General features: G+C 41.3%; 3 protein-coding genes across 7 annotated transcripts in view; all 3 read left to right on the top strand.

Annotated features, from left to right (window-relative positions):
• The window catches only part of ABHD17C (abhydrolase domain containing 17C, depalmitoylase), a 32825-nt gene extending 15026 nt beyond the window's left edge, over positions 1-17799 (top strand). Inside the window, exons 2-3 of the mRNA XM_035335963.1 lie at positions 12296-12475; positions 16300-17799. Of these exons, the coding sequence (XP_035191854.1) occupies positions 12296-12475; positions 16300-16519 (400 nt within the window). The 3' untranslated portion in view covers positions 16520-17799. The remainder of the gene's footprint in view (positions 1-12295; positions 12476-16299) is intronic.
• A 3100-nt stretch (positions 17800-20899) lies between these two features.
• The window catches only part of LOC118171988 (cell surface hyaluronidase-like), a 52936-nt gene continuing 49443 nt past the window's right edge, over positions 20900-24392 (top strand). For 2 of the 4 annotated variants that reach the window (XR_004753505.1, XM_035335576.1), the window contains exons 1-2: positions 20900-21271; positions 23436-23936. Coding sequence is in view for 3 of the 4 variants with exons in the window: in XM_035335576.1 (XP_035191467.1) it covers positions 21028-21271; positions 23436-23936 (745 nt within the window). In the remaining variant the exon portion in view is untranslated. The remainder of the gene's footprint in view (positions 21272-23435; positions 23937-24392) is intronic. The other 2 variants (XM_035335575.1, XM_035335574.1) reach the window with 2 other exon arrangements.
• Positions 23813-24392, top strand: part of CEMIP (cell migration inducing hyaluronidase 1) — a 112203-nt gene continuing 111623 nt past the window's right edge. Inside the window, exon 1 of one of the 2 annotated variants that reach the window (XM_035335580.1) lies at positions 23813-23936. The gene's annotated coding sequence lies outside the window, so the exon portion shown is untranslated. The remainder of the gene's footprint in view (positions 23937-24392) is intronic. The other variant, XM_035335578.1, reaches the window with a different exon arrangement.

Here is a 24392-nt window from a genome sequence, read left to right as displayed (position 1 = left end):
AGTTACATCAATTAACTGTAGCAAAGCTAGTCATTTAATGGGGTTGATCTCCTGTTTTTATCACCTGAAATCATAAGGCTCTTTGTCAAAACTATAGATGAAATATCCTTAAGTCTGAAATGTAGATATAATTGTGAGAGAATGCAAAAGTACTGCAATAATTAACAAAAACAAAAAAAAGGCAGAAGAAAAAGCTAATTAGTTTCATTTTAATTCAGTGGTAGGACTAGCTACAGATGTAGTTCTAGGACCCTATGCTATACAAATCAGTTTTTGAGTGATCTGCTTTTATTTTTTCCCTATTTAGCCTTCCTAATATTAGTCTCCAAAGGATTCATTCCAGCTTGGAAAGCCATTTAATTGTTCTGGAGCATCTAGACAATTGCCTTCACAAGAGGTTGCTTCTGTTTTAAGATCCTTATGTAGGGGATGCTTTTTTCATTAAGTCATTGTGTGTGCGCGTATAGCTGATCGGCTATGCAAACCTGGAAGCGTGACGTTTTAGGTGAGCTTTGCAGTTTGGTTACAATGTAAGGTCAGACTTGTTTCCTTGAGATGGATCTACCTGATGAAGAGGGATCAGTTAAATCAGTGCTGCTGTGAAGTTTGTTTCTGCCATCAGCTTTAACTAGTTCACTTTTTAATTATATTTTATGAGCTATGTGCTGATTGGTAGAGAGGATGGAAAACTGTGATTTTTAAAATATTTGTTTGTTTCTTCTGAATTAAGACAGATGTATAGCAGGGATATGTTTTGGGAAGGAATCTGTGCGTGACCCTGCATGAGGACAGGATGTTCAGCTTATATTCCTGTACAGTAATAACTGTACTTAAACTACAGCCTGGCATGTTCAAAGGAAACCGGTGCCTTTCTTTTTTTCTTTTTTTTTGGCTTGGCTATTCTAGAGTGCATGCTTCAGCAATTATTCCTTTGCTTTGAGTGCAGTTGAGCTGGTAAAAGGGTAGAAACATCAGACGCGGGTGGGGCAGGCAGCAGCTGGGGTCAAAAGCTACTGTACTGGTTCTCAGATAAGTAATCTCAGCGCATGAGTCAGAGGCTTAAGACTTGAATAGATGCAGCTCCTGGTAATTAGTGCGGCAGTAGAATGGCCTTAAACTATATTGCATGGTGTTACAGGAGGGGAGGGGAATGCAACAAAAGTGAATTCAGGGCCTCATGTGGCCAAGTCAGGGTAAGAGCAGTGCCTGAGGTTTGTTTGAGGTGACAGAGGTGCTCTGACAAACAGGTGGGGCTACTAAAAGAATAATACAGTGCTTCTGAACAAAACTGCTTTGGGAGCTGTTGGAGAGCAGTGAGTTTGCTTCTCTCAGGCTTGCAAACCCTCTGACTCCCTGTGCCGAGCCCCGACCGGCGAGGAGGGTTGTGTGATGGGCTGCTGGAGCAGCCAGACTCTGGAGGGAGCCAGGAGAGGATGCCTTGGCTCACTCTGAGCTTTCAGCCTCAGAAGAAGGCAAGGCTCTCTGGTTTGGAAGAAGCTGAAATGTAAGAAACAGTTACGAAAGCACAGAACTTGTGGGACTGCAGAACCAGTGTTAATATTTGTACTCTTTTTTACTGTTTCCTAGGGAATTGGAGGAGATTTCTTCTGCAAGAACAGTTTCTGTGTTAGTTGCCACATAACTTGGTTTACCTGAAATCTTTATATAAAAAGATACTGTGTCTAGGGACTTGCATATCTTCATATTTTTTTTCTTACAACAACGAGTTGTTCTGCAACAGCCCTTATAAGATACAACTTTAGGGAGCATTTTACTGCATTGTTTCAGTCTGTTTTCAGCTTTTGGGTACAGGATACCCCAAATGAAAAGCTCAGGCTTCTTGCTACATGGAAAAGATTGAGTTTGTTTTTTTTAATGCCTTTTTAAAATGTTGTGAGTTATACTTACCTCTCTTAGCTCTGCTGTATTATAAAACATGATGTATGCAGTATGCGGCTTAAATAAAAATACCTTAGCAAGATAGAGATGAGAGAGAAAGAAGCTGGGGATGAGGATAATGAATTCCTCACTCCAGAAGATGCTATAGACTGGATTTCTCTGAGTAAGTAGCAGAATTTTCTCTGCTGTATCAGGTTATTTAAATGCACCTCCGAGACTGGCTATATAGATTTTGTACACTGGTTACAGTAAAGAGTATATAATGGAACATAGCTGGCAGAGTTTTTGTGAATTATTCATGCTGTGGTCAATGGAGATAGTTTTTAGTGGCCAGTAAAGGTTCCTTGTCTTTGATGAATAAAACTTAATACTTCTCTCTTGCATGTTTATTTGCTATGAAGCACCTTAATTAAATGCAGTATACTAAGTTGAAGTAACTCCAACACTATTTTTAAACTAACTGGACTGAGAGATTGACTTTAGTATGCCATCTACCCATTGTGTCCCATTGTGTCCTAGTATGCCATCTACCCATTCTGCTTTACACCTAAGTGGTGTAAATCGAGACTGCTGTTAGAGAATTTGGGAGAAGCAAGAAACTAAGTATAGTAGACAGTACGTGTGTGTCTTCAGAACCTTTGCCTTGTGACGCAGTGCTGGCTTCAGAGCTATAATTGATTTCTCAAGTTGTTAAAGCAAGGAAAAATACACCCGTATGTATGTGTTTAACTCTTATTTCAATCGTTACTAGTTACTGGTCTCTCAGTTTATGGTGGTTTTGATCGTATTTGCACCTGTGAGAAGGGAGATAAAATAAACGCCAAAAAGGACAGTCTCAAAAATCACGAGTGCTATGAGTGTGTTAAGGTGTGTCCCTTTTAACTAAGGCACAAGGTAAAAGAATAAAAAAACACATCTGTGTTCTAGTTTATAGGCTTCTTTAAGAAGCCAGAGGGTGATGCCTCATGCCTAAATACTGTTACCTCCTGCAAGGAAGGTTTTTTTTTTAATTTTACAGTTACTTCTACACCGGCTAAATTTTTAACCACTCTGCCCTCACAATGAGTACACATGAGAGGTTGGTTGAAATCTTTGAAGTGTTTTGAAGTCACTCTTCAGTTGCAGGGCACCATGGTCAGAAAGCTCTGCTAATTGTTCAAAGTCATTTAAAAACACAAGGCTGAGAAACAAGAAAACTGTCATAATGCGACCTGTAGCAGGCTTAGGTTCTTCTGTCAGAGCTATTGCTGTGCCTTTCTCTAGCAGTTTGGTAGGTTAGCTTTTTGTGCTACCTAGAGTTACTGCTTCTCTTTTTGTTCTATGCGGAGTATGTGTGTAATAATATATATATTTTAAAGCTTTGTTATGGTTTCCCTGTGAGCAGAAGACAACGTCACTGTGTGCCCTTGGAATCGCGGTAGTTTGTTCTTGACTTCCCAAGTTGCTGTTCTGTCCTGCTCTCTTGACTAGTCAAGGTCTTTATCAGTAGGCAAACTGAAGAAAAGAAACCGTGGGACTTGACAGGAGAGTGATCCTTCCCTCTCATTGTATGAACGCACACTGATACTGGAGCGTTACCTTACTGTCATCAAATAGTGGAATGATAAAGGTAGAAGTTCAAGTAAACGCTTGGCCGTGTCATTGCTCATGGTTTTTGGATGTTCTAGAAAAGTCTGGTTTTGATCATCAGTGGCCTTCTTGCTAACTTTCTCTCAGTACAAAATGATTGTAGAGGTAAAGTTACTCTGTTCTCTTGTGTCAGTGTGCCCATTTTACCAGTTCTGCTTAAATTTCAACGTATATGTACTGAAATATCTTTATTTCCTCATAGCTTAAGTTGTTATCTGTAGGGAAAAAAAATCCCAGTCCTGCAGAAGCAGTGGTTTCAAATCTGTGCCTTGTTCATAGATAACAGCTAGTTCATGTGGAGACAAACAAGCATCCTAACAGAAACGGAACGCCGGTTCAGTATTCTAGGTTACTGGGGGTGTCGTGTTATAAATACAATTGAGTTCTCAGTGCAAGAGAAAACAAAGGGGTTCTTACTTGGTAGCTCCTTAATAAATAAATAAATCATCAGGCACAGAGTATATATTTTCTGCCCATTCTGTCTTCTGTATCCCACTTTGCTACTGCTCAGCTAGCTTGGAGGAGGCTTCTTCCAGAATCTGGATTTGCAGAAGTCTTTCCTAGTTGATGAGGCATACCACCAGCTATTACTTTCTCTCATTCATTTCTCTTTTTGCCTATGTTATGAAAATCGCTCAAAAAATTCAAGTGGATAGGTGCAGTCTTACTGCATTTGTTAAATGGTCTCTGCTGTGAGATCATGAGCTATACATGGGTGTGAGGACAGAGCCTGATTTATGAGTAACAGCAGACGGGCTGCAGACAGGAGCCGCTGCCTGCCAGGGTGCGGAGCTGTGGCTGGGCTGGCAGCAGGGTGGTGGTAAGATGGCTCAGAAACGTGGTGCAAGACGAGCCTGTGGAAGTGCTTCATGGCGTGGTATGAAGTTCTCCTACCATACAGGTGGCAAAGGGGAAGAAGGAACATACTTATGCTGGTAGAGCTGGAAAAAATGAGGGGAAGGCGTTTCCCACTTCAAAACGTGACATCTCCAGGGGCCTGTGCTTAAGCCAGATGAACACAAAGTAACTTAATGTATTTGGAAATAAGAAAAAAAGGCTTTTTTTTTAAAAAAAGGAGCTGTTATACTAAGGAATTTATTTAAAAATAGTATATCAACCCCCACCCCAAAGCTACTCTGTGTAGAGCTTTCAAAATTTGTTCAGTTTATGCCAAGCAGTAATCGGTACTTTTTTTTTTTTTTTACAAAAAACACATTAGTCTTATATTTAGTGGGAAACCCCACTGAGCCCTGAAGTGCAGAAAATGGAGGTGAGGAGTCCTTAAGTGTACCATTCATTCCCAAGCCATGACTAATTATCTTTGACCTATTCCTGCTGGTAGGTGGATGGTTGACCTGTTCTCGCAAACATTAAATCAAGAAAGTTCTGTCTCATTGGCTGTCTGTTACAGTGCTTCTTCAGATAAAAAGGATGTGGGAAGGGGGGGGGGGGGACGACTAACCTAAACCTCTTTGCCGCATTTTTTTTCCACCCTTTCCATTTCGTTCTACGCAAACTAGGCAGAGTGGGTTGCATCTTCATCTCTGCAGCTGCCTCCTCCATATTTGAAACCTGTCATGCATTTCTGAAGCCTTCTTTCCATTGGAATAAACAAATCTTTGTTCTCTAAACAATTTTTCCCTATATACCTGGTTGTTCTTGCTGCTCCTCTCTGAACTCTCCACCTCTCTTCCGCCATGAGATTCTGGAGATGGGATGCAGTAATTTGGCTGAGAACCAGAACCCCCTAGTTCTGAGTGAACCAGGCAAAATCTCTTATCTGAACATCTGGCACGTTTAAGTACTGTGGTTACAGTATGACACGGGCTTGTGTTGAACTTGGGGTCTACCATAATTCTCTTTCTTTCAGTATAGAACTGGTTTAACCAATTATACCCTGTCAAGGAATGAGTTAGCCTCTGAATTAAGCTGTGGCTATGCAGTGGTACTGCATAAGCTGATTTTGTGCTAGTGCTGTTACAACCATATGGGTGTGAGGACATAAGGCAGGTTAGTTGGTAGAGGTAATAGTGATCATTAGAGCAATTAGTACTACTGGGGCAAGAGAAAGACATCACACAGCACCTGAAGAACAGCATTTGCTGAAAAAGCTCACCTGTCTGTTTTTCCCCTCCCCCTTTTGTTGGTCCAACAAAGGCTATTTTCTTTGCTTAATAAGTGGAAGTTACTACCATCCTTCTGCCTGACTTCAGTGTCAGGTGCTCGTTTCCACATCTTACATCATGCTTGAACTAACCTGGGCAGGGAAAGCTCTGCAAAAAGAGGAGATTTTCAGTTCTGTCAGTTCAGTGTGAGTGCTTGTGGCAGTACGGTGCTTGGGAAGTGGGGAAGGGCTGGATGGAGGCTGGGAGGTGGGGAGCAGTTACACTGCTGCTGCTGTCAGGCTTTTGAGACTGCTGTTAGAAATATATCTGGTTAATGATTAGAAACTACTGAAACATTTTGCCCCTAATTTTACACTTGCAGGCTTCTCTCCAAGTAGATCTGGTAACAAACAATTCAGTGTAATTCAATTAATGTGTGATTTCATTACAGCTTGTGCCAGAGAATGCCGCAAAATCGCCTTTCTTCACCTGCCCTACTTGTTCAGGGCTGAACCTGCTGTGGCTTCACCACTCAGCGCTGTGCAGATCACCTGGGTTTGTCATGGCTGATACGCTTGGTGTGGGCATGGTTCTCAATATTTAAAAACAGCCAGTTATCACAGGGCAGTAACCAAGAGGCAGATGTGGCAGTTCATGCTTTGGTGCACGTTACTGCAGCACAGCTGATCATCTTACAGAAGTGGCTGGAGGAAGCCAAGTTGCTTCTTTGTGGTTGACTGATTTATATGGAGAGAAAAGGGGGGGGGGGGAAGAGCTGCTGTATGACTGGATTAGCGCCACAGTTGCCTGCTATGCTGTGGTATTTGCAAGTAGTGAACTTCTAAAATAACCTTTAAGAAGGCGTTTTCAGGTGTTGTAGGTTTGTTCTGTAACTCCAGTGTTAACATGTATTGATCAGTGCTGGGGTTTCTCCATAGCATAAGCAAATGACTCTGGTGCGGCAGTAAAATAATAGTGATATAAAACAGTGGCATATTCCTTGATTAAATTTTTCTGGCAACCATTGAACTTATTTTGAGTGTGAACACATTTGTGGAATTACTTGTCTGCTCCTGTGACAGTGTGCTGGGAAATATGCCAAAACAAATTGTCTCTTTCTTGCAGTTTCATAAGCCAGAATACTATCCAAACTGTTTCTGGCTTCTACTACAATGAAAACGTGAACTGAAAGTCTCCTACACGTGAACTTGAATCACATTGTACTTCGAATTGGGCAGGAAAAAGGTAGAGGAGGAAGACATCACATAACTTAAAGAATCAGTGTCAATGTCTATTGTGCTTATGAAAACAGTGAAGAATTTTAGATCTACGTTCATGTGAATTCAAGGAAAATTGAGTGAGAAACTGGCAGAGGGACTCTAGCTGTGTGCCAGGGCTTCATGTGAATTGTGAAATAATTCTGATTTTCTCATTTTACAGTTGATGTTATGGTTGACACAAAAATGCTTAATCTAAAGTCTTGCTTTCAATTCAGCGTTGGCATTTAGGCTGAAAACCCGCTGTGATTTCTGTGGTGTTTTGGCTGAGATGCGGGAGTGGCACTTGCTGAACCAGGATGTGAAATTCAGTGTTTTGTTCTGATAACGTAAATACTTAGAGTACTTACTGACCAAGCCTCTCTTGTTGATTATTTTTTTTAAACATAAAGATCCCACAGTTTAATCTCATATTCAACATGCAGTTTGCATGTGGGTTTGTTTTTTTGTTTTTTGTTTTTTTTTTTTTTTCTTTCAATACTACAAATTAGATTTTCAGGTTCATACCAGATTATTAAAAAATTAAACAAACAAACTTATTTCTGAAACCGTAGATCTTATGGAAGTGTATAATGATGCTAAAGAAAAACATATTTGTGTTTCCTAACAAGCAATCTAAATTTCTCTGGATTATGCGATTTAGAGATAATGTGTTTTGAAAAATAAATGAAAAGTACATTGTGACAAATGAAAATATGCCACATACGTAGTTTTTCCTAGTATTTAATAGCTTGTAGTGATAACTTGTTCTTTCAAAAAGATTTCTTCAATTTAAAATTGTAAGAGTAATTTGTAGTGTTTTCTTTGTTCTTTCAAATGATTGTAGTGCCCCATTTTGTAAAGTACATGTTTAAAATATTTATGGGGAAACTGAAAGGATTTGTATACAGAGGGAGGAACAGTATTGCAGTGAAGCCTACGAAGATCTTATTATATCTGAGCACATGTATGTTATAGGAAAAAAAATAATACTTGAAGTCACTATTGTTTCCAAATGTGGCATGAAGTTTTGTTACTCCAGGTATATGCTGGTTTCCCTTTACGTGTTTTTCATTGTGGTGTTTCCCTTGAGAGGGGAAATGCACAGTTTTATACTCAGTCTTCTTATAGAACATGAGCAAAGTACCTTATTTTTTCTGGCCATTTCTCTTTAAAAACTCTGTGAGGAAGAACTTGATCACCAGTAGCTGCCTTAGTCAGGTATTGGTGGAACCGTAAGTCTTAACAGCATTAGGAATGGGTTTTGTGTATTCAAAACACTTCTGTGGTGTTCTCTGTCTAGATAGAGCTACTGCAACTGGTTTTTAATAGCATGAAAACTTGGATTTGCTGCTGTAGCTATATCCACACGGCTCTATGTGCTTTCCAGTTTAGGTAAGGGATATTGGGCCAGCAAATACCATAAAAATTCAAAACTGAAAATAAGAGGTGATTAACTTCACTGATTCAGCCTGAAAGAAGGAACTGCCCTCATTAATGAATATGTATTTAGCGCCTCGGAGGACTGGCAGGGATACTGTAGCTTTGGCCACAAGCATGGCAGGGTTGGGGTATATGGCACTTCTGTAGTCCCTGCAGCCACATGCCACTAATGCTTGCAACAGAGTGAAAATAGCAGTGGTAAACTGTCTGTCAGTATCACTCAAAGCTGAAGTCCTGTTGCTGTGACTGGAATCTCATATTAGTCTGCCCAGGAATAAGTGGGAAAGTCAGGGATGTGGATTCTTAATGGCCAGTTTAAGTGAATATGGTTCATGCTAGCAGAGGGGAACCAGAATTGCTGTAAATGGTGTACTTTTAGCCTATTTATATAAATTGAGGGAATAAAGGGAGGGAAGGGAACAAAACAAACAGTGTTACTATTAACTGTGGGGTGTGTTGATGCCTTAGCTCGACCTGGCTTGAGCTGGCAATCTGTAGGTGCCTGGAGCTGTGCTGTTTGTGAAGATGGCTGTTTGCTTTTTCCAGTACACCTAGGAAATGTAATCCATAATCCAGATAATCTACTCGTGTGGGTTCTTGGGAGCAGGCTGCACTGGAGAACTTTGCCGCCTGATAAATGTTTGTGGCTTGGGAAAGCAGAAACACACCTTTTAAAAAGCAGTAGCCTCACACTCTTCAGCAACTGACTTTCGCTTCTTCTTTTTCGTTCCCTCATTTTATTGTCAAATGGATGTTTTGCAGGTGCTGGGATTGCTTCCTGCCTCGCTGGGAGGCTGTCTCCACAAGGCACCTCGCCGTGCCAGTGCTGAGCCCCGCGGTTTGGCTGGGGCCTCGCCATCCCTCCGCTTGAGCACTGTTTCCACAGAGACCAATGCTCCCTCCTTTCGAGAAAGATATTTTTAGGAGCTGCTGTTTAGCTTCTGGAAAGACTTTTTCCTTAATAGGCGAGCAGACTAACAGTTCCTCTCTGCTCAGTGTCTTCTGCTTTGTGCTTTCGCTGTTTTCACTTTTTTCCCTTACTTGTATGTCACTTAGTCCCCATTTCACTGCTTTCTTCTTACCCGTGTCTCCGCTACCTTGTTTCTTCCACTTCACTTTCAGTATCGCTGTTCCCAGCAGCAATAATCTTTTAACACCACAAAGGAGCTGGTGGAGCAAGGAGAAGCCCAGCCTCCTCTCAGAAGAATATTGTGCTTTAAGGACAAAATCCTTGGGCTGTTTGGTTCCTCAGCTAAGCGCTCCTTGCTGAGTCACCGCCGGCTGGGCAGCCTCTGTGAGGCCTCGAGCGCCCCGGTGCCAGGCCGCGGCCTTCAGCTCCCAGGGCCTCGCGTGTGTCAATTATTCATGGCCCTTCCTTGCGAGTTGTCGGCTATCCTTTGGCCTTGCAATAAATTTTACATGTAGATGTTTCTGCTGATGTTTGTGGTAAGTTTGATGTGTCACCTTCTGATCGATGGTCTAATGGGAAAGGGCTTAGAAAGATAAATCTGTAACAGTAACTCTCCTGGCTTGGAAAGTTGGACTGCCCCTGACTGAAACAGTCCAAGAGATTCTTTTAGTTGCCCGTTAGTAGTAGTACAAAATAGAAAAGACGTTCAACTTAATGATAGGCTGCAACATGTACTCACTCAATGTCCCATACTCTTAAGAATTGTTTTGTGAACATCACCGTGTTTCCTTTCTGAAGAGTTAAATACTGATTAGTTGTAGTGCTTCGGTGAAGAAAGGGTTCTTTACATTTAGAGATCTCTGATTTTGTTTATGACGCTTTAGACTGTATCTGTCTTCCAGTTTCATATTATGCCAGTAAGATTGATTTTCTTTGTATTCACTGCTTTTGGTGTTTTGTTTCTGAAAACAGCTTATACTGCAGGTTGAGCAGCTTGCTGCTATGGCAATAGGTGTGCTAGAAAGAAACAGAATTGAAGAAAATTGCAGTGCTAAGGCAATTGTGTTAAAGGAATTCTCTGGCTGCCTTATGCTGTCCTATTATCCTGTGATTATAATTCAAACATCTTTTTCTCTACTTTCCATAGACTGTGAATCCTTTAGAGATAGGACTTTACACTTAATATATTGGAGCACAAGATGGTTCTGCAAAACCTACCAATATTAATGCTGTTCTTTCCTCACTGAAGTACTACATTTTGTTCAGGTCATGTTTGGTTTTATTTCCTGATGTTGATGCATTCCTGCTCCTCTTTAATATGATGCAACAGCTGGTAAGTCAGCGGATTGGATGCACAGTTTCCATATTCAGCCTCCAAAGGTGCATGCTTCTGACCCGCCACCCAGCAGCTGGAATGTCGTCTGTGAGGACAAGGCTTTGCTCTGAGATTCTGCTAACATGCATACCAAAACCAGTCAGGCTCTACTGTGTGCTGGACTGTTTCTAGCAGTAAGAAGGAAAAAATTCTCCTAAAAGAGCTTTACAGCATCTCTTTAAAAACATCAGGCCATGGCTGTGGTGATAGACCACCAACGTGAGCTGCTGCTTGGTTACCAAGAGGATAAAATTTTACTCCAGGGAGATATTTTTATACAGATGCTTATTCATATTACAGTAGATGCCAAAAGCACCCTTATGCTCAGCAGCATGGAAATGTTAAGAAAATTCTAATTTCACAGAATCTACAATCCAGCCTCATTTTACTTCATGATAAAAACAGGCAATCTTGCCAGTCTGTACTTGGATGGTCAGGGCCGGATTATTCTTCTACTGTATTTTTTATTATCTCTTTTGCAAGTACCCAATCATTTGACTGCTTGAAAGTCAGGTACTATTAAGTCCTGTCAAACATGTTTATCAGCTTGTCAAAACTTCCCAGGAGTACATTAGTAATAGGCTAAACTGTAGGTTTTGATTTTCATTGTCATAGCAGTGGCAGTAGGACTGTAGACAGTGTAGACTGGCAAAAAGATGTGTTCAGTGCAAGTTATCTTCAAATAGAAATGTGTTCTCTTCCCGATCAATTATTCTATATATAGCTTGCAATAGAAAATTGAGTTAGATGTAGAAACCTGGATAAATAATCTATAACCGAGAAATAGCTTTGCTTTGTAGCTTTCTTAACAAGTTGTAGTGACCAAATACTACTGTACTGTTCCTCCTACCCTACCCTGTTACCTCCTCCTGTGCTGTTTCCAAATTCCTTTATATTTTGCATACTTAAAATTGATGTTATTAACTTAGTTTCTTAGTCACTTCTGTGAAAAAGCACAGCGAAAAAGCTAGGACAACGTACAGGCTAGATAGAAATATTTGAGAGCCATCCAAGTCTCCCTTTGAACCCTGAATTTTATGGAATGATGGAATTATGGAATGACATGTCTTTATAATTGCAAAATAAGCTCCGCATCATATTTTAATCAGGAAAAGAAAAATGATGAGTAACTCATACCAATCAACAACTGAAAAATGAACCAAATTATCCTCTCAAGTTGTTATGCTTTTTGGCATCTTCAGCTACACTAATAATGCAGTTTGGTCTTTTTGTTTCAGCTGTGTTGAAAAAAAGGAGTGTCAAAGGAGTAACTATTTTGTTTAATGGTGGAAAGGTTGTCAGCCTCCAGAATACCTAATTTAGATTCCTGGAAGTGACTCTAGGTAGGGAGAAGTCTAATTTATAATTCGCTGTGCTGCAGAATGGAAAGATAAGAGGTGTTCATGAAAATGGTGCAGATCAACAAACTGACATTCCTCCTTTGAGGATAGCTTTCTTCACCCTGTGCAATACATTGAATATTTACTTTACTGTTCTATTTTAAAGTTTAAGCTTGTAAATTCATGTCTCCTAGGAGTGGATTTTAAAGTTCAATGGATGGAAGGGGTGCTTTGTGGTTCTCTTTGATGCATTTTACATCCTCCACTTTTTTTCTTGTTGTCTTTTGCCTTTATGATGCAAAATATGTTTTTTAAATTGATACTTATTTTCTCTGCAGGTATGGCGTTAGTCCTGAGAACATTATTCTGTATGGTCAGAGTATTGGTACTGTCCCTACAGTAGACCTGGCATCTCGGTACGAGTGCGCAGCAGTAATCCTTCATTCTCCTTTGATGTCTGGATTACGGGTAGCTTTTCCCGACACTAGGAAAACCTATTGTTTTGATGCTTTTCCAAGGTATGTATAAACGCTGCGAAGATGATTGTTCTATACTGAAGGTGTTCTTCAGGTGTTTAAAAAGAACTAGCCATGTAACTTTCTGGGGAACTTTATTGAACCGTGACCTGTATTTTAAATTTTATGTATGCTTACCTTCTAAATCAAAGTAGAGATTCACCACGTGAGCAGGCTGCTCTCAGTCTCAAACTGATAGCTTAACACACAAATAAGTCTTAGTGTCTGCAACTATTTTTTTCTCCTTTTTTTTTTTTTTTGTTATGGGTTGTTAAAATCAGGACTTCTCTACCTTCAAGTTTGGATAGGTAGCTTAATAACTGATAATGTCCTAGCAAGTCCTTCAGACTAATGACTAACAAATTATTAATGTACGCTCTTAAAATCTCAGCTTTGATTTAGCAGCTCTGGAGTATTTTACATATAGAAAAGTATGAACATCTGGTTTCAAGATAAAACACTTGTCTCTAGAGCCTAGTGTAGTGTCTCTCTTAAAATTGCAACAGTTCCAAGTCAAGGAGTATCCCAATATTTGGGAATAGTAGATGATGTTCTAGGAATAGCAGACGTTTTAGGAATCTTTTAGTATTTCTACATGTTTGCAGGGACCCAAAAATTCCGTTCCAGTGCTTTTTTTTTTTTTTTTCCCGCTGAAAGGGCTTACCTTTTATTGCATGGAAATTTACAAAATCATTTTTTGTAATGGTGATAGGACAAAACATTTTCTTGATTTCATAACTTTTTTTTTTTTCTCACAACCAGTAAATAAGCCACATGGTGCAGGCCAATGTATATCTAGTAACTGTCTAAGTGACTGTCTAATGACTCTTAAGACTTTAGTAAATTCTACATTGTGCATCTTAGCATTTGAGCTTAGCCGTACTAATTTCCTACAGATGTTTTGTTGTTGTGTCTTTGAACAGTTACACTTCAAGTATTGCCAGAAGTGGATTACTGTTTAGAAAATTGAGATATTTTTGTGATCATTGTCCTGCATCAAGACAATGACAAAGCTATCTGTGGGACTTGGACGTTTGGGAATGTGAGAGGGGAGCCAGTCTCTAGAGCAGTGTATACAGGCTTGGGGGGAGTAAGGGGAAGGACAGATAAAAAGCAAAGTGGTCCATGGAAGGGCAAAGGAGGAGCAGAGGACCCACTGAAACCTTGTGCAAACCTGACTTTGCTTCAGAAGGTCATGTTTGCAATGAGTATAGTAGGAGATGCTCATAGCATATGTCATGTTTGTTTTATTCCGGTTACAACAGATTAAAATTAGACTGTGGGGGAGGGTGAAAACCGTAGCTGTAAACCCACGCCTAAACAGCCAGAAGTAACTGTGGCTGTAACAGTATCTGTCCAGTCCCTAAATTTTGCATTCTTCCAAATAAGATAAAAAATGTAAATTGCTGAAGGTGCAATCAGAATTTGAAATTGTTTTACACAAACTTGTTCATCATCCTCAAACCTTAAACCCAGTATTTCCAAATGCTTCTGCTAGAGAAAACAACAAAGCCTTAATAATAGCTGTGATCCCAAAACTAGTAGTGATTAGCTGATAGCAGCCAAATCAAGGATTTTTTTTTTTAAAAAAGGGGGGGGCACTGACAACAGATGCACTGTAGCTCTTGAGTATTTTGTTCTTAACCTAGTGAGCTGCTCATTGCTGTCAGTCTGACTTCACTTACACTGTCAGCAATGAAAATAAACAGCAGTGTGTTTTCATGAATGTGTACAGCTCAACTGTCTGTCTTCACAGCAGGAAACAAAATAGTTCTGTGTGCACCTCCGGTGAATTGCTATTATGTGCATTTTATGTTGGGACTCCGTGAGAATGTGGTCTCTGTAGATTTTTCTAGCTGCAGAGTGGTATGGCTGAGAATACTAAGTAAGTCCAACGTGCAGTTTAAATGCTGCCTTATGAGTCGCTGAGTTGGCAATGGGACGCTTTCCAATTTTCTGCAAAATACAAATATCTAGCTTAATGGTCTGTGAATATATGTGGGGAAAAATAGTTTCAGTATCTAAATACTGTAGGGAAAGGGGTTTCCTGGTTTCGTACAATAAATGAGATCTTAGTTTGTAGCCACTCAAATGATATGGAAATATCTCTGTAACTGTATGTGGCTGACCTGTCTTGTCATATCATGGAACTCAGGGACAGACCCTTCATGGGCTTAAGACTTCAGTTTACTTAGCATTTTCATTATGAAGTATTACATTTGGCTATTGTACTAATTTGGGGATGATAGCTGGGGGAGGAAATCTGCATTATTCTGTGTCTCAAGTTCTTGGGATATTTTTCTGTATTCAGCACAGTTGCATGCAACTCAGGTTCCAGACAGGAGAAGTGAAATAGGCTGCATTTTAATTTTAAATAACACAAAATCTGTTTTTCGAGGAAGTATTGGTATAGAGACTAAAATGTGTTTACACTCAGCTGTTTACTGGAATACCAATGGCTGTTCTGTAGAATACTGAATGCTGAGATGTGTGTATGAGGTTTAGTGCTTCAGTTTACATCTTAATTTTTAATTAACTTTATATTTTTATAAATCTTCTTTAAACCTGTTTTTAAATCGGCGTATGTTGGCATCTGTATTTGTAATCATCCTAAGCAATTAGTCTGGTCGCTTTGTAAAGTCTCTAAGTCTTACTAAAATCACATTCTCTCTTCAGGACAGGAAAATCCAAATACATTCTATTAGTGTAAAGAAATAAAATTTTCCTCCCATCAAATCAAATATTATTGATGCTCGTTTTCCCCCCAGCTCATCCCCTATTCTACATTATGTCCTGAGCCAAAGCATAGTTTCATTATTGGCCAATTCCTCTTTTTGTTGATATAAGTGGAGGTGGTGGGGAGCTGAGCACATAAGCACATGGAGCCTGTGCACTGGTCTGGAGTTACAGGTAGCTACCCATGTGGAACGGCTGATGGAAGTATAGGTTGGTGCCTGGGTGAAGGCAGGCGGAAGAAGCTGCTGTTTACCACCTTGATATGTTGATATGCTACCAGTATGCTTCATAATTGGGGATTTCTGGTCTGAACTCAAAGGTGTAAGGGTGCCTTTGTCACTCTTCGCTTTCCTCTGCCCCTGTTCTCCTGTGCGAGGCATTCACTAGGTGTATTGGCCTGCAAAATGTGACTCAAACAGCTTGCTTTTAAGGCCGCTTTTTGGAGTGGGACAAGAAATCAGCGGCATGAAACAAAATCCCGTGTGAGTTTCATTGGGCTTGCAGTTAAATGTCCTCGTATCATGCTGTTTTCCCAGTTTTCTCTATGGCCATTTGAACTTAGACAATCAGTACAAAGAATGGGTTGTTTTTCTTTATCTCGTTCCCCCCTTGTTTGGGGGTTTAAAGACAGGTTCAAACGTCATGAGCTGACTCTTTTTGCATGAAGTCTTATAACTGGAATGTAGTTAACTGGTTGCTAATCTGTTATATTGGAAGGTGATAATGTGTAATACAAAGAGTCCACAGTGGTAACACATCTCATGGAATCTGATTTGCCTCTCACCAGCTTTCCACAGTGGTTTCTTTGATAGGTACACCATTGGTTGGTGTTTTGGGTGCCAGACTTTATTTGCACTGCTGCCCATTCGAGCCTCTTGTCATCAGAGCTGACGGAGTAAGGGTAGCACAGGCTCATGCATTTTGGGAGTAAGCCTTGTTTCATATCACTTGGGCACAATTTCAAGGTTTTGTATCTATTTAAAAACACACGGTGGTAAGCAGAGTGTGTGCCAGTTGTTAAGCTAGCTTTCTTTAATTGTATGAAAATTAAATCCACAAACTGAGCACTGTTTTCCTTTTCCATCCCCCAGCATTGACAAGATATCTAAGGTAACCTCTCCTGTGTTGGTAATCCATGGTACCGAAGATGAGGTGATCGATTTCTCCCACGGCCTGGCAATGTACGAGCGATGTCCACGAGCAGTAGAGCCCCTCTGGGTGGAAGGGGCTGGGCATAATGACATAGAGCTTTATGCACAGTACTTAGAGAGACTAAAACAGTTCATATCTCATGAACTTCCCAACTCCTGAAGAAGCCTACCTGATTTTACCTCAGTTACTGTGAACGGAAGAAATTACCTGTTTTTGCACATGCTTTAACTGGATAGCTGTAATAGCTTTATACTATGAAGAAATGCCCTGTATTTAGGGTGTTCTAATCAAACATCTGATGAAATTTGTCTTTTATATCTGGAAACTATTCTACTAATGCACACAATATGGTCAACTACTGTAATTCCAACAATTTTTAGCTTCATTGCCCTGAAGGAAGTGGGGAATACTAGCTGCTTATGGGGACACTTTTTACCTAGTGCTGTATTCATTGAAGATCAGTTTTCTGTCTCACTTCTGATTGTTTATAGTTCTGTCCTACAAAGACTTTTTTTTTCCAATGTTCTCAATGTGTAGAACATAACTGTTATGAGCTACAGCTTCTTCTAAACAATCAGCCATGGGTTCAATCTAAGGGAGTACTTTCTTTGTAAAGTTTCTAGCTGTGGTATTGTAACTGGAAAGTTATTGTGATGAAGTTCCTCCTCCCTTTTAGTGTTCTTTTTTTAACTTACTGATCTTCCCAAGTAAATTATTTAAATATACTTTTTCCTGATAATAAACAAACTACTATATGGGGCTAAACTCTGTAATGACTTCTCCATTACCTTGTATAAACATAACTGGAATATTCTCAAAGGAACTATGGACAAAATTGCTTTTGTTTAAAAATAAATGTGTAAATTTACTACTAGAAAACTCATTTTAATATTCAGATGGTCTGAATAATAGCCATAACAGACATTTCCTTCTGTAAAGCATTCCTGTAGACTTTTTAAAAGTACTGTACATATTTGAATTTACATTGTGCATAGATTCTTAATTGGTAGTTTTAATTTAAGTCTAGCTACAATAAACTGCGAAATTCTGGTTTGTATATGATTGAATACATTTTGTTAAAATATGTTTTTATCCCTATATTATTTTGCTATTAAAGTTTTATAAAGTTTCCAGGACAAAAAATTTACACATTTATGTTTTGATGAATTTATGTAACTAAATTTTCATTGAGCTGATCTTTTTAGTTTAGGAGTAATTTGATTCTTTGACACTGGAATCGCACAGATTATGCATCAGAAATGCAAAACATGTAATTGTTACACTACTAGCATAGGTCTAATTTTTCCAAATTTAAAGGCCTTAAATGTACTGTAAGCCTCAGATTGTTGTATAAATTGATCGCGATTGATTGCAGTTTGTGTCCTGTTGCTAGAATGCAACACAGTGGTTGTAATGGAATAAAGGATGCATGGATTAGATCTTGCTGCATTTTTGAATCTTATTTTCATACCAAAAAAAAGAACAAAATGTACTTAAATGTCATTATTTAATTCATTGTTTCCAAGGAAAAACTATGCTAAAGTAGAAAGCCTCATTTTACATAATATGGTATGTAGATCAAATCTTAAAAAGATTATTTTTAAATTATGTCCAGCTGTTTTTTAAATAACAAAAATACATGAGTCACGGCCGAGAAGAAATGTCTGAGCATAGTTGTCATGAGACCTTGCAACAGGCCTGCAGTTAATTGTCGGCACCGCGAGTGTGTCTGGTGTCTTTGGCTATTGGCTTGGTCCTATTACTGTAAAGGGGGGGGGGGGGGTAGGGGGTAAATGAGGACACCTGTCACTGCTGCACATCATTTGGCTTGTTACTCTGGGTGCTTGCACCTGCGTTGTCCGGTCAGTGTTAGATGCCCAAATGCCCCAAGCACCAGGGTACCCGCCTGTTCTCTTGGTGACTGTTCCAGCCCTAACTGGCAGGTTCTGCCTAATCTTCACCTCAACCTTGTCTCTTCTGTCCTGTATTTTAAATAAATATTCAGTTACATCTGATTTGTTTTTTAATTGTGCACCTTTGTAGATCCAAGGTGAGTGTGTAGTTTTCTCATTTCTGAATGTGTTCGTTTCTTGCTGAGACTTAAGCTCAGTGGAAGCAAAGCTGGGATGACCACGCTATCAGGAGGCACTCCAGGTACTCTTCAAGTGTGTAAGCCTTCCCGTGTAGTGGCTTGAGGAATTTTTACTTGCTAGGCAATGTTTTTTGATACCCCAGCTGAACTTTGGGTTGCTCTGAAAACTTCAGTGTACAATGTTGTTCTCCTCAGGACCCCTTTTGTTTCAAGAAACAGCTACTAACATCTTCTTCCCTATTATTTTATTTTTTTATGACTGCGGGAGTTAAAGTAGTAGTAATTTTGTGACTTGTCCTTGAATCTGCTTTGTTTTTGTTAGTATTCATCTGTTAATGAGATCCCCAAATCTGAATTTAACATTGTCACATTGGTCCCAGGGTCACTGCACATGCAGCCCAAGTTCAGTGTTCTGACTGTATGTGAATTTCCCTTTTTACTATCCTTTATTTGTTCATATTTCTGCATAACTGTAATGCTCACAAATACCTTCCTGTATTTCTGGCTTCTGCATTGCCTATTTTGCTCTGCAGGATTTGTCTATATTGAACAAATACAAATATTTTACTGTTAATTAGGATGTTAATGACTTATCAGTGATCCACTGGGGTTTTCACTTTCTTCTAATTCAATTATCTGTTGACCTCTTTGGTCCCTTGAACAATTTTTGTTGTAGCCCTGTTCCCATTGAATAGTTCTTAGATGAGTTGTGATTTTTTTATATAATTTCCTGGCACGTCCTTTAAAGAAGGCAAATAATAGTGAGCTTCTTTATGCTATAAGCTGAAGTGGTCCCCTGTATCAAGGTATCACTGTTTCAGGTGTTTCATAGTACCAGTGCCTGCCAGCATTAGAACTATTAGTTTAAAAATATCTGTGGCCAACTCATTAAACTGCTAATAAGAAGACAGTGGGTTTCAGGTCCCCATTTGTTTAAAGGAAAAAAAAAAAAAAAAGGGTTGGAACAGAAGTTTTAGATAGTGGAAAAGGGGATGATGTGAGGTTATGAAAGAGAAATCTTTGGATTGGGCTAAAAAAGTAGCTTGTTCCAGCAAACTGCTAACATTCACTCATTTGAATGTATAATGTGGGCCTTTACAAGAACTTGTTATGCATATTTTAGAGCTACCAAGGTGTTACTGTAAGAGTGGCTGTATATGCTGGATAAGTTATGCAATGGGTCTTCCAAGAGTGTAAATAACTTTTTTTCTTCCCGTTTTTCCTGTGCGACTTGCTAACTTTGTTTATACAGTGCAGCAGTACAAGACGTACAGCTTCTTTTCAGGAAGGTAAGTTGTGGAGCGTCTGGTTTTAAACGAGCAGTTGTCTAACGTTCGTACTTCGAAAAAGCCAGAGGAAAATATTTGTTACAACTTTAAAGGTGGCGTTTTCGAAGGAGTTTGCGCATCTTTTTAAAATTTATGTAACTGTTATAAATTTAGCCTGTATTTGTTCACACTGAGATCTGTTACCCTTGTTGCTTCTGCTACTTTTTTTTTTTTCCTGGTTCTTTGTCATTCCTGCAGCGTGTGGCAGCTCTGCTCAGGGCACTGACTTGTCAGCTTTCTGAATGCCCAAGCCTGTATTTACACTTCAGTGTAAATTCACTTAAGTATTGTGTGCTTATTTGATGAACCCTCTATCATATTTGCTTTTTCTAAATAATGCTAAATATAGAAATAGAGAACCAGTCCCCTCTCCTCCTGCAGTTACTTGATTGTTCTCATCTGGCAAATCCTTTTTTCCCTAGGTCTGTTCTCATGAATGTAAATCAATGATCTTATTTAAGTCCATGTAACTTATTTCTCCATATCCAACCTCCCTTCTTTGTGGATTCACCATCTGTTCTAGCTCTGAAATTTGTTGTTTTGCTACTGCAGTCGTTTTGTCCTCCCAACACTAAGTGAAGGATGGCTCTTTGGTGGTGGGCACGCTGCTGCTGGGAACGAGGTCAAGCCCCAAACCTACCTGCTTCATCTCCGTGGCTTTTGAAGTCCTGCAGTAATTCTTAGGTCAAATCAGGATGATTTCAAAGTGAATTTCATCATATTTCAGATGTGAAATATTTGGGTCTCAGAATTTCCTTATGACAGTGAAAAGGACAAGCTTGGAGCAGCAGAGCAAGTACTGCTTTGTTTCCCCAGTGCCTGGTTTCGTGGCTGGGTTCCAGCAGTAACCAAATCCATTCTGCGGGAAGCATTAGAGTAACGTGCATGCTGCCTCTCTCAAAACAAACAAAACCAATACCTCACCTCTTCAGGGTCTTAACTTTACATTGTCTTCTGATTGCTCCAAAGGTAAATATGCATCTTTGGGGTTTCAGGCGGGCCCGCTGCGATGGGACACAGCTGAGCTCTGCCATCCTCCAGGCTGGCCGGGGAGCAAGCAGTGCGCGCCGTGCTTGCAGCATTACCTGCTTTTCCCGTTTTCCAAAGCCCCTGCTCCCCGAAAGCGTTGAAGCGTTTGAGCCAGCTCCGGGCACGGCTGATTCTTGTCCCCAGCAAGAAAAAAAAAATAATCCCCCCCGCTGGCTGGAGGCGGGCTCGCAGCGGGGCCGGGCGGCGCTGCCCACGGCATGGAGCTGCCCGCAGCCGGCCCCTGCGCGCCCGCGGGACTTGAGCCTCCAGCCATGGGGCCGGGTAAGGGGGCGCCGGGTAAGGGGACAGGCGGCCGGGGGGAGCCTCAGAAGGGTGGCCAACCCCCTGTCTGTGTTGCAGGGAGCCCCCCGAGGAGCGCTGCCCTCATCCTGCTGGTGCTGCTGGTGCTGGGCGCACGGCCAGAGGTGCAGGAGATGAGTGTCCGAAGGCAGCAGCGACACGGTGACGGTCCCTGCTCGGGTGCCCGGCGGTGGGGTGGGCAGTGCTGGGGAGGAGGAGGAGGAGGAGGGAGGAATATTTTGTTATAGCCCACCTGGGGGTTGCCAAAAAGGCAGCGAGCTCCGTGCTGGAGCCTGGGGGCAGCGGGGGGATCGCGGCTGCTCGGACTCACCGCCCCTTGGTGGGAGGGAAGCAGAGACTGGTTTCCAGCTAATAGGTGGCGCGTTCTGATTATGGCTTTGGAGGTGACTACGTGCAATGGGCCCTTGATTCATTTCCTCTAAACTTCCTCAGGCCTTTTTTAATGTAAGGGCTGTCTTCGAAGACAAGCCGTCAGCCCAAAGGTGCGCTCACTCTACGTGATGCTTTGTGCAGCAGTTTATCCTAGAAAATTTGCAGACCTGCTTAGAGGTTTAATGCCACTTGTGCTTCAAGTCACTTTGCTGCAGCTTTGCTGTTGGGTGCGCTTGGGGAGGGATGCCTTGGGCTGACCCCGAGCCCTTCCCTTCGTCCCACAGCGGCGCCAGGCAGGTTGCAGCCATGCGGCACGGTCGCTCGCCCCAGTGCTTCCATGCAGGACTAGTGGGTGACATGGACCCAGCCCTCACCTCCGTTCTCTCTCCTTGTTCCTCTGGGGAGCTGGCACAAGCTGTTAGCTGCCCCCGGCTTCAGTGTGCCCATCGATAAACCAGACGAAGAGCTCATTGATCTCAGGGTTGTGTGAGTTGGGTTCTTGCAACGTCTGTGGGTTGCTCTGAATGAAAGATGCACTAAGGATACAAAGTGCCACTTTCATGATGATATTCCTGAATCATCCACTGCCATATAGTTCTATCAGGCGTATTTTGCAGTTTCTAAGTAATGCAGGGTTATCTTTTAGTCAATTACAGCCGTAAATATGTAGTTTGTTATATAAAATTCCAGTGTAATAGTAGAACATTTAACTAATATTTTGACAATACGCAACTAATCTGATGGATGGTAAGTCACGACTACTTAACCCCGATCTTGAAATCAAATAAAAAGTATTTGAAGCTTCTAAGACATGCTGGACTGGGGTCCACCTCTAGGAAATAGAACATTCTTAAAAATTTTGTCCGCTGCTTAGAAATGAAAGCAAGCGCTGCAGGCACATTCCAGGGCTCGAGGACGTGACCTCCAGCATTTAGCAGTGTGTCCTTACGTTAAGCCATTAACTATTTCAAACACTCCGGGCATGATGCAGCCAAGTTTTGCCTTCCTTGTCCCTTTTAATTAGTAGAGCTTTCCGGGATGTTTGTAGTCCAATTTATGAAGTCCCAGCCTACCAATGTTGAATTTGTTTTATTGATAATTTCTCAGGGTGTAAATTGAACCTTCAGGCTCAGCCCAGATGAAGGAGTGCTGTGTAGGAGCACTGCCTTAGATGCAAACTTAAGCTCCAGAGAGTCTGGATTCTCCTGTAGCAGTCAGTACCTCATCCGCAGGAGGAGGCTGCTGTGGCCTCTGAGCCAGAGCTTAACCCCGTTACATCAGGGTAATAATGGCTTTGATCAGCAGGTGGAGACCAGAGAGAGCACCTGGGAAGCAGAATGGAGCCTTTCATCTAGACCCAGCCTGCAGCTATTGGAAACCTGGAGGCTGTGCTAGGCCCCCGGCGCTGGGCTCAAATTGGGAATGGCACAGTGGGAATGTAAATTTTCCTTTCTTAGTCATGTAAGAAAAAGGTTCTTCCAGTCTTTAATAGGAATCACTTCTTTTCTTAATATTTTTCAGAAAATTATATGGAGTAGAACATCCTATTTTGGTCTTTTTTTTAAGGAACCTGTGTACTCTGGAGTGTATATATGTTTAATAAAGGTATTTCCCATAATGTTTAGGGAAAATATTAGTTTAATGAAAAGGAAACACCAACCAGCAAGCAGCAAAAAGAAAAAAAAAAAATCATTATCACATTATAGTACTCCCCAAATCTACCGATTTCTAAATCTATGTATGGATTTGACCTGTAGAACCTCACAGCTGGTTTGTCAAAGTAGTGTAACAATTTGTAGTGTATCCAAGGATACAGTGAAATATTCATAAAAGTGTCTGTATATGTACGTGTTTATATATAAAAGAAATAAGCCCACTAGGATTCTTCACTGTTGATGTTTAACAGGTTTTGCTGTATTTACAATTATTTCAGAACATAGCCTGAATCCCAACAGTTCTTGGTGGGATATGGAGTACGAAGGACTGCTGTACAGTAAGAAAACCCTTCCCGGGACTGTGGGCTCACACAAACTCTCCAGCCTGCTCAGAAACAGCTCTCCCATCGGTCACAAGGACAGCAGAAGTTTGCTGAGCCAGAACTTGGGCCAGAAATCACAAGAAAAGCAGTTGTCCTGTGACATGCTCCTTAAACTCTCCAGGTATATTTTAATGGATACCTTTGGACCTAGCTTGGCCTGGAATCTCTTCCGATTTTATCACTGTGATCGGGAAGTCAACCTGCCCAAAATTCACATCAGTCCTCTCAAGCTGGCACAGCACAAGCTGAAGCCTTTCCTGCTGCACAGGATGCTTCAGCTTCTCAGGAACATGGGAGTGCTGTCTGAACGTCAGCAGTCCAAGGTCTTCGCTCTCCTCAAGAAGCAAATGCTGAAAGCAAAGAAAATGCCCTTAAAGCCCCAAGTGGAGCAAAGTGGTAGGTACATAAGGAGGAGATGGGTTTGATTCTCTCGTGCCAATGGGGCTGAGGTGGGAGCCACGCTCGGTGTGCAGTCCCCGGTGCTTTGCTGAGCGATGATGAGGGCTGAGGTGCTGAGCCCGAGGCAGGAGGTGTGTGGTGAGGTGGCTGGCAGCAGCCACCATCTGCACAAGAGGAGCCTCTGGGGCGGCGTGTGGAGGGCAGTCGCCGCAGATGAGCCGTAGATTGGTTGCGAGCTGCGTTATTTGGAGACAGCCTGTGTCGATACCAGTACTAAAAGCTGAGCCGTGGCGGTGCTGTACCTGGCTCCGTGTGGCTGCCAGGCCCATGGCAGCCTCTGAGAGCATCTCTAATGCATTAGGAGTGTGCTGCCACGGCTGCCCAGGGCACGGCTGTGCCAACGCCTCCCGCTGCCCTGCTCGGAGCTGGGGGCTGCCTGTGGAAACATGTTGG

The sequence above is a fragment of the Oxyura jamaicensis genome, chromosome 10 (assembly GCF_011077185.1).
Source record: "Oxyura jamaicensis isolate SHBP4307 breed ruddy duck chromosome 10, BPBGC_Ojam_1.0, whole genome shotgun sequence".
Taxonomy (NCBI): Eukaryota; Metazoa; Chordata; class Aves; order Anseriformes; family Anatidae; genus Oxyura; species Oxyura jamaicensis.
The sequence above is the reverse complement of the archived record's forward strand: the minus strand, read 5'-3'. Positions and strand labels throughout refer to the sequence as shown.